The following is a 9,315-nucleotide window of genomic DNA, read 5'->3' as shown; positions in this document are numbered from 1 at the left end:
TAACAAAAAAAACTAAATGTAAACATTTGCATACCCTCTTAATATTATTCAAGCAATTCGAAAACGCCGGTCTTATCAGTTTTGATGATTCCTCGTTAGTGTGCCACTTTTTTCACTACCCTTTAACCTTGATGAAAGCAACACAATTATATCATTCAATGTGTGAAGTTGGGAACAAAGTTTAATCTGTTGAAAAACTACATTTTAAAGTAAACTATACTATAATTACACATTAAATGAATTAATTGTCAAATAAACCAGTAATTTTGCTCTTAATGAAAATGTTGAAACTAAATATTTGTGCATTCGTTTATCGACATTGTAAGATGAAGGGAAGTTTTTATCTTACAATGTTTAAACGCAGAGAAAATATTCGGATAACCTTCAGATCGTATCGCATACATAAATTCGAAATCTGTAAACTTGGGATTGCCCGTTATTTGTTTTCTCACATCGATTTTAACCTTAGTATAAGTGACCCGAAAATGTTCACAGCTCTCAGTAAATAAGAAACTAGGTAGGCAAGAGTTGTGGTATTTAATATGCAAATACGAGGATAATCAAGACTCGATTCACACCCATTTCACAGCTTCCGCCATTGAAGATCAAAGCAAAAGCTTTTTGCCAGCTGAAGTCGCTTGCGAATTAGCACATCTCTCTCTTTCTCTCTCTCATAACAATTACCTCAATTCACCATTTCGCCAATTCTGTCATTCCCCAATTCGCCATTTCGTCAGTTGACCATTTCGGTGCTGTAACAACGTCAGCGGTGAATGCTATTATTATATGTATATATGTGTGGTTGTACTTTTTCGTGTTGTTGTTTTTGTTGTCGCAGCAGTTGTTGTTGTTGCTGCTGCTACTGCTGTTTTTGGCCGGGCGCATAATATTTTCGTGTTTATTCGTGATCGGCATTGGGCTGTGCAAAGAGTCGAGTTCAGTTTGTGAACAGCGCGCGAGCGAACGAGACACGCCGCGGCAGATCAGCGAGTGCAAGAGCGGGCCAGTGATTTGAAAGTGAGAGTGAGAGTGAGATTGAGAGCGATAATTACAGTTTTGGAAATCCATTCGGTTACAATGCACATTACACGGAGTGTGACAAGGGCGGCAGCTGTAACAGAGCTGCGATCATCTTGTCGCGTAACAATCGATTTGCACTTTCGCACTTTCAATAAGAACTAATTGAATGTTATGCACAGAAATCAATAAACACGCCAAGCAAAACCAATAAAACTCTCTCACAGCGAGTGAGCACGTGAAAGTTAATTAAAACTGTGCCATGCATATGAATTGAATCAAGAGTGCAGCGTTTTTTACATAATACAACACTCTTTTAAATAACAAAACAAACCGTTTAAACACTCGTCAGCAGACGTGGTCAATTCGAGTCGTCTCTTTTGCTGCTTTGCTTTTTGATGGTCAAGGTCGTCGCCACATAGTTGGCAATGGGAATCTCCATTCAAGTTGTGTGCAAAATATTGTGTTTGTGTCTCTGCCACTTTAATGATATACTACAACTTAGCACTGAGAACTGAGCACTGAGAACTCACAAGAGTTTAATTGAGCATTTGAAATTCAGTCGACACGATGCGCTTAAAGCTTCTAGGGATGAGTGAGCAATTCTATTGTTTATTAAAACATTATTAATAGTTCTTTGTATTTAAGTCAGTGAATTGATTGGCTATTATTTTTTTAATCAGATAGTTAGTTAGAGAGTTGAAAGGGCTATAATTCTTTTTCCTTTTTGTTTATAAATTGAATTGTTTACAATGTACTTTTCGGTACATTGTGTTGTTTATTCGTAATGATTTTACTTTATGCCGGAAACTAACAATTTTTAAATTATTATAAAAATTGAGGATATTTCTAAAAAAAAGATTTTTCGATAACTCTATTAAGTTTATACATTTTAAAAATATCAAAATTTCTTTTTAATAGAGAAAATACTGTAAAATATATTTAATAATATCATATTTCTATTATCAATAATGGTTAAACTGACGGCTGTCACTTTATATTCTTCTATTACCTAATACTATTTGATAGAAAGCCTCAGGCTCTCTGTAAGTTTTCTTGTTTTTAATCGAATTCGGTTGCTCAAAGGCAGTTTGCAGTCAAGTGCAATTGGTGAACTACATGAAAATGTTTCTGCTAAATTGACTTCAAATGCAACTTAACATTTGTAACAAGCTGTTCGCATAGCAACAATAGAAATCGACCTAGAATAGTAATAATTTATCGTAAATAAGTGCATTTGGCATGCATCAAGCTTAACTTCGTGACTTATGTTAAACGAACTGAAAATATTTCTGAATTTGTCAAAATGTTCTCTCCAATAAAATGTGATTTATAAGACTTGAATTGCATGAGATTTATTTCTATATGCATCGAACTATTCACATTAAATTTCCTGCTGGGTTGCTGACCATTCAACTGACAGTTTTCTATATATATTTGTGTGTCTTATACCCTGTGAATATCGAAAAGAATAATGGGGAGTATTATTTACCATTTTTGTTAATAAGAATGCAATGAATTAAAAGACACTCCATTAGTTATATTTATTTCTGTGTATTTCATTTTATTTTAATTAATACTTCTAAATACATAGAGTATCTCTTAATTTAACAGTTCTTGGTTCTCATTTTGTTTTGACTTGCTGAAAGAAATTGTTGGCATATTGCAAGTGAATGAGAATCCGCAATCGGGGTGCATGGTTCGATTTTGTTTTGCGGGGTTTTGACCAAGTTTTTCTCGGTTGTGATTTCGATTGCCGCTTTCAAAAGAAATTTCATTCAAATTCGAAGCAAATTGCTACACATTTTACTCGTGTTTGAGAATTTGTGTTTATAATTGTATTTTATTTTTCGATTTTTCGCAATATCTCACAAAGCTTTTGCATTGTGTAAGGTCATTTCTTGATTTTCTTCGCTTTCTTGCTTTTTCGCATTTTGCTGCTGGCTTTGCTCTTGTGGTTTTTGTCTCTTCGTCTCGTCGTCGACGACGACGTTGAATATGTGATATTCAAAATATTTGTTAGCTACAAGCAAAAGATACAACAAAAAAAAAGACTTGACAAATGTCGAGAGCGACAGCCGCTGCCAGGGACAAAACTTAGACGACGATGACGATGACTCGTCTTTGGGTTTTTTCTTTTCTCGCCTTTTGTTTTGTTTGGTTTCGCAGAAGTCACTGTCTGCGTCTGAAAGATAAGTGTATTTGCAACTAACGTGGTTGCAACAACACCGTACTTAACCATATTACAACTTGTTGGCTTATTTCTTTTCTTATTTATGCTGCCAGCTTTATTCGTGTGTGTTTGTGTTAAATGGGTTAAAAGAGCATTGCCAAACTTTGCCGCCTTGGCTAACACGCATGCCTTATTTATTATAGTTTTTTGTTTAAAGGTTTCCAACTTTATGATGTTTTGCAATTTGTTGTAATTATTCTCTCCCTTTAATTGCGCCTAATTGAAGTGGAAACCCGTTTGCTGTATTAGCAAATTTACCACCCGGTTTTAAGCGCTCAGATGCTCGATTGAATTGAGCGGGCTTCAACCGACACGAGATGTATTCGACACTTACATAAACATACAAATTAAATACAAAATATCTGCTAGAGTGCTGCAAGGCAACTTTGTATCTGTAGTTAATGAACTTGTAGTAAACAGATTCAAATGATTTATTAAATTGTCAATCAGGTTTGCTATTTGCGAATGATGTAATGTGTTTTTTCACTTAAGGAATTTAGATCTATGATACATTATGCTTTGATAAACATAACATTATTATGCTCATCATATCTTGTTTTAATCGATATCCATATATTTTCATTCGACTAGTTCCGGGTTATTAATTTGAAATATTTAATTATTAAGCAAGTTTTAATCTGCAATTTTTGCTTTGCTTTCAAATGTTGTTGCCCAATTGTCCATAACCAATTTCTATTGTCGCCTCTTCTTAATTAATTGTTGTACTTTGCATTTATTGCCATTTGAGCGTGCGTTAACGATTTGCGAGTTGTGAAACGATGGGCAACAAAATGTCTGAAAATGATTTTATGACTTTTATTTGGAACGCTTCGTTTACGCACCAAAAAATGTGCTAAATGCCGGACTCGAGTTCTGTGCTAATTGTGTCAGCCAAAAATAATATGAAAATTAAATACTTGATGACGGGGTTTGTAAATGAATTATAGACAAAAGATTAGCGAATCTGATGAAATAAATATTCCATAAATTTGTGACTAAGTGGCAGATTATTCCGATCACACCTGCAGCATGTGGCATCCATTCAAAGTCTGTGTTTCTTTCGCTGTTGCACGTTGAAGGTCGAAGCGAGAGAGAGAGAGAGAAAATTGCATTTTGGGAATGGGGAAATTGTTTATGGTTATTGGGGTAGACCAACAGTTGGTTGGTTGCTTCAATTACATACGTTGACTGACTTGAGGACCGGTTTGCAAAGCGGAAAACAAAAACAACAATTACTTGCATAACCAACAAGGCAAATACATATGAACAAACACATATATGTGAGTAGACATGTATTTACTATAATACGTGTAGTATTTTAGTATGCCCGGTCGTTTGTTGATTATGTTTTTAGGAAACGAGTTTTCGAATTTTGGGGTGCCTCCAGACAGTGTGAGAGATGCCACAGCTCTCTTGTCTCTTGTCTCTTTCTCTGGCCCAACTGTGCTCTTTAGTTATGTTGCCCTAGGGCAAGTCACGTGCCTTCTTATGCCAGAGCTTGTTAAAAGCGGTTTAACTGCTTCTGCTTCGGCTTCAGTTTCGGCTATGATTTGCATTTCTGCTCCCAAATTTGGTGCGGGGTATTATGAATATTATTGTTACTTCGTAACGCAGCTTTACACTTCGCTGAACAATTGTGAGCTGCAGCATTAAATAGAGCCTAACAGGTGGCAAAGTTGCGGCAATTCAATTGTTGGCCAATCCAAATGGGAGCTGAGACAATATTTCGCAGCCAATTCCTAAGAAAGTAAACTTTTAAACTATATTAATTAATAAAGCAATGAATGATTTCTTTATGAGACTACATTTATTTATAAAAAAAAGAGTTTAATATTACTTTCAGGATTAAACTGAGGCTTAATAAGTCTGTTCAAAAAATCCTTTTAAATTATTTACATTTATTTATTAAAAAAAGAGTTTAATATTACTTTCAGAATTAAACTGAGGCTTAATAAATCTGTTCAGAGGATCTTTTTAAATTCTTTAATTCCTCTTATTTCCTCTCTACTGCATGAGGTTCAAAGTGTATTTCGCATTCGCATAAGACGCGTGAAAAGGGTCCCAGTATTAAAATGAATTATTCATTTCTCATTCATAGATCGTCATATATTTGTCTGCGGTGTCTGCTGGTACCAACCTGTTGGAGTCTCGGGGCTCCACTCAATGAGTGTTTGGTGGACATAAGTTATGCTTACTCCTACCCTTTTTCTTTATGTCTCTCCCCTTATCCCACTTGCTGTTATCGCAGCTAAGTTGCAGATCACATGACCAAATATAAATACAAGCTGAAACGCGTGCCAGTTTCTCAGTTGTCAAACATAATTCGCGTTGTTTGCGCGACTGTCGTTCAAAGTAATTAAAACAAAGTTGAAAGGATGAAATAATGAATAAGATAAAATGAATAGTGAAATAAAAAGTTGTGCAAATAAATAAAGGACACTAAGTGACTATACTGCAATCTCAAGTTAGGACTCAAAGGATGTAGTTATAAGAGAAGGTTAAGAGATAATAATTGGCAAATGATATAATAAAAGCATCATCTATTATATTTTAAAGTCATCCTTGATCCGTGCTCAAATGTCTCTAGGGAAATATACTTGCTGTTTCCTTTAATTTGAGGTTATTGCTCTCCGCTCTGCTGGGTCTAGACTCGCAGTTAGCATCAATTCGTGCTTTCAAATGAATAATTCATTGCCACGCAGGCGCAACATCTCACTCGAGTTTGTCACGTGAGGTGTGATTGATCAGCAATATTGTTGACAATTGTTGCTTACGTTTTTGTGTTTATCATTTTAGCTGCACTTTGTGACACTTTCACCGATCACTTGTCACTCGTTGTATAGGTTTAGCCCTGGAACGCAGCACCCATCATCCGAGAGAGTGTGTGACAAACGATGCAAGCCATCGGCGAGATAGTGACATTTTTATGAGTGCTAACAAAAAAACTAAACAGCCAAGCAACATAACCGAACCGAAGTCGGGCTAAAGAGACGCCTCTGTTAACTCGCTCTGTTTATACGGTGATAAAATGTGAAGTGCGACGAGCTGAAGTGAAACTAAGCAAAAAGCTAAAACAAATCGCGCTGAACTTAACAACAAAGACATCAGCACAAAACTTGCCCTAGTTCGAATTTATTGCAAGTGCAAACCAAACACATAAAATACACACACATACACATAAGACAATATGGACTCTCGAGAGGATTTTGAGCGTCTGCGCGAGTTGGAGCAGCAGGAGCAAGTTGAACTAGAACTCGAGCTGCAGCGAAATCGCACAATGAGGATGCACAGTTTTCCAAAACTCTCCGAGTACTATACACGTGAGTGAAGTTTATACTTAGTGGTTTAAAAAGTATAGCATACTTTTAGGATTATACAAAACTAAGTTTTGTTCAAACTAAGCTAGGCTTTCTATTAAAAGGCTGCTCCTAAAAGTATGCAATAAATTTAAATTACAATTGAATGAATCTTCTTGACACTTCATTAAAGTTAATTGGTTAAAGTACTTAAATTATCAGAGCGAAAAGTGAAGAATTTCAAACATTTCTGAATATATCTAGTGCTTCAAAAAAACTTATTGTTCTCCCTTCTTAGATATGACAGCCTTCCTCTCGCTGGCCATCTTTATAGCCGTATTGCTGACCATACTCAACATTTCCATATATCTGACGACTGCCATGCGAATGCGACGTCATCTCGACAAGCCGCTGAGAATTCCTTCCATACTGATGGTTAGCGTATATCCGATTATTTCACTGGCTGCCCTGGTGACGATATTGGTGCCTTACTCCTGGTTCATATGCCATACGGTGATGCATGCCATGTTCATGGCCGGCGGTCCCGTATTTCGCACGCTGCTCTTTCGCTATGTCGTCTCCGAGCAGAACTATCTGAAGGAAACGTCCGCAGAGGCGGTATCGCTAAACACACCGCCCTGCTGCTGTTGTTGCGGCTGCTTGCCCACGGTGGTGCCGACGAAAGCGAAACTCTGCATCTCCCGCTACATGGTGTGGCAGATGCCCTTCTGGCAGGGTTCCATTATGCTGGTGATGAACATACTCTACTATCGCGATCGTCAGATGTATTTAGATGTGATGATCTTCTTCATACCATTCATCGTTGGCTCCATTATAATGGGCGCTTGGTCGCTGCAGATCACAGTGCGAATGATCACAAAGATACGTGGCGACTATCAGCTGAGAAAGAAGATGTTCTGTCTGCAGCTGGTCGTGATGCTCTGCAAACTACAATATCTGATACTCTACGAACAGCTCAACTCCGTGAAGATGGGTGGCGAGTATCCGATTAATCACACCATCTACAAACAGAGTAAGTTGTTTACTTCTAATTACACACGGAATTTGAATTGATTCGAACTTCTCTTTACAGCCATCATCAATATTCTGATACTGGTCGAAATGGTGCTGGTCTCGATGATGGCTCAAAGTGCCTATCGCACTCCCATACAAGTGCAAGTAGATCAATCGAATGTTCATAGTTCGTAGACTGTGCATATCCCGTTGATTAGTTGCAAGCCCTTAGAGCAAAGTATTGTGATAATTTAATACAAAATAAATTAGCTAAAAAACAAACTGCATATCATGTGCTTTTATTGCTGAGTTTAGGTTGATGAATGAGCTGTTTAAATGGCAATCTTTAATTCCAATTCTATATACACTTTATTAAATTATTGCTATTAAAGGCATCTGCTCGAGTTTATTTACGACACCAGTAGTTGCATTTTGGTCAGAAATCTTCATAACCAGCAGTATGCCGACATTTTCGAGTGTTGTAAATCAAACGAAACGGGACAAATCTCACTTGGCTTGTTGACCAAATGGCCGACCACAAATCATGTGTTGTCCTGTCTACTCTCTACTGCTGTAGTGCTTGCTTTGGTCAGTCCTCTGCTGGAAGTGAGCCCTAAGGGCTCCCAGGACACGCGTGTCGCGTTTAGCTCATAATTCTCAATGGACCCAAGGGGGGTGTGCTTTACATTTTTCAACAAAATTGTATGCGGCTTAGGCCAAGTGCCTAGGCGCCATAAAAATACAATAAATATTTTTTTTCCTGCTAGATAGCCTTTTTCGGATAACTCAATTGCCGTCGCTTGGGCATAGGCTAAACTCCACAAGCAGAACACGAGAGAAGAGCCGAGTTTCCGGTGGCCCAAGGACCAGACGGTCGAGACGCGTGTCCCGGGAACACAAGACCCGGGACCAAACACAACAATTGCGTGTTGTTGCGGCAGTGCGTTGAAATTTATGATTTATTTGAAAAGAAAGTACATTGTGCGCTGCCAAAATAAATCACACTAAAGACGCTCGGTAGTAGAAAGTCCAGAGGGAGGAGCCCAAAACGAAGACGAAGAACGCCAGCCAACGAAAATCAAATAAATAATATGAAACAGACCCAAAAGTTGTATACAACCTGAATATTGGATACTCTAATAAATGTGTACGCTTAGAAATTAAGCGGGTCCTAAACAAATACTCCACGGACACAAGTTGCAATGAATGTAATATTTTTTTGACAGGTGCCACAAAGTAAACAATAGAATTTCCATTTGCATGTACAAAGTGCTTGGGTCAGCTATTATGCCTACATAGAAAGAGAAAGGGCATCGAGTATCTGGGTCTCGGGCAGGAATATGGAAGAACAACAGTCAAGTGCCTTGGTCGGTCGCTCTTATCTTATCGTTCCTTTATGATGTACACAACGGCGCACAGCGCAGCTATGAGAAGCATTTTTTCTTGCCGCTGAGTGTCTGCCACCCATCTCTTTCTTTGCCTTGGACTGTCTTCGCCAGTATTTGGGCTGAGGCTGAGGTTAGTGGGTTGTGTTGTCGGTTTTTATGAAGACGCTTGTTTACTTGGTTTCTGCCAAGCCGCCGTCGAGCTGACAGACCGACTCTTTGCCCTACTAGCACGGGAAGGCAAGCCAAGGCAAGGGAAAGGCAAGTAAATCAGATTAAGTACCCGCTGCTCATTTTGATGAGTTGCGAGTGCCAACGAGAGCGATGTCTGCAAGTTGCCGGCACGTATCGAGTTTAGAAGGCGACGCGG

The 9,315-nt window shown here is 38.1% G+C and overlaps 1 protein-coding gene across 4 annotated transcripts; it reads left to right on the top strand.

The window, feature by feature from the left end:
- The first annotated feature begins 888 nt into the window (after positions 1-888).
- LOC133843054 (organic solute transporter alpha-like protein) lies at positions 889-7,854 on the top strand. Of its 4 annotated transcripts, none has more exons than XM_062276412.1 (4): positions 889-1,017; positions 6,047-6,570; positions 6,845-7,579; positions 7,640-7,854. In XM_062276412.1, exons 2-4 carry the CDS (start codon positions 6,438-6,440, stop codon positions 7,753-7,755), a joined length of 984 nt encoding a protein of 327 aa, XP_062132396.1. In that variant the 5' UTR covers positions 889-1,017; positions 6,047-6,437; the 3' UTR covers positions 7,756-7,854. The 4 variants fall into 4 exon arrangements, with proteins under 4 accessions (XP_062132396.1, XP_062132397.1, XP_062132398.1 ...); XM_062276413.1 differs by having other exon boundaries at positions 932-1,023; XM_062276414.1 differs by having other exon boundaries at positions 957-1,029.
- Positions 7,855-9,315: the final 1,461 nt, after the last annotated feature.

Source organism: Drosophila sulfurigaster, chromosome 3, assembly GCF_023558435.1.
Source record: "Drosophila sulfurigaster albostrigata strain 15112-1811.04 chromosome 3, ASM2355843v2, whole genome shotgun sequence".
NCBI lineage: Eukaryota > Metazoa > Arthropoda > Insecta > Diptera > Drosophilidae > Drosophila > Drosophila sulfurigaster.
The sequence above is the reverse complement of the archived record's forward strand: the minus strand, read 5'-3'. Positions and strand labels throughout refer to the sequence as shown.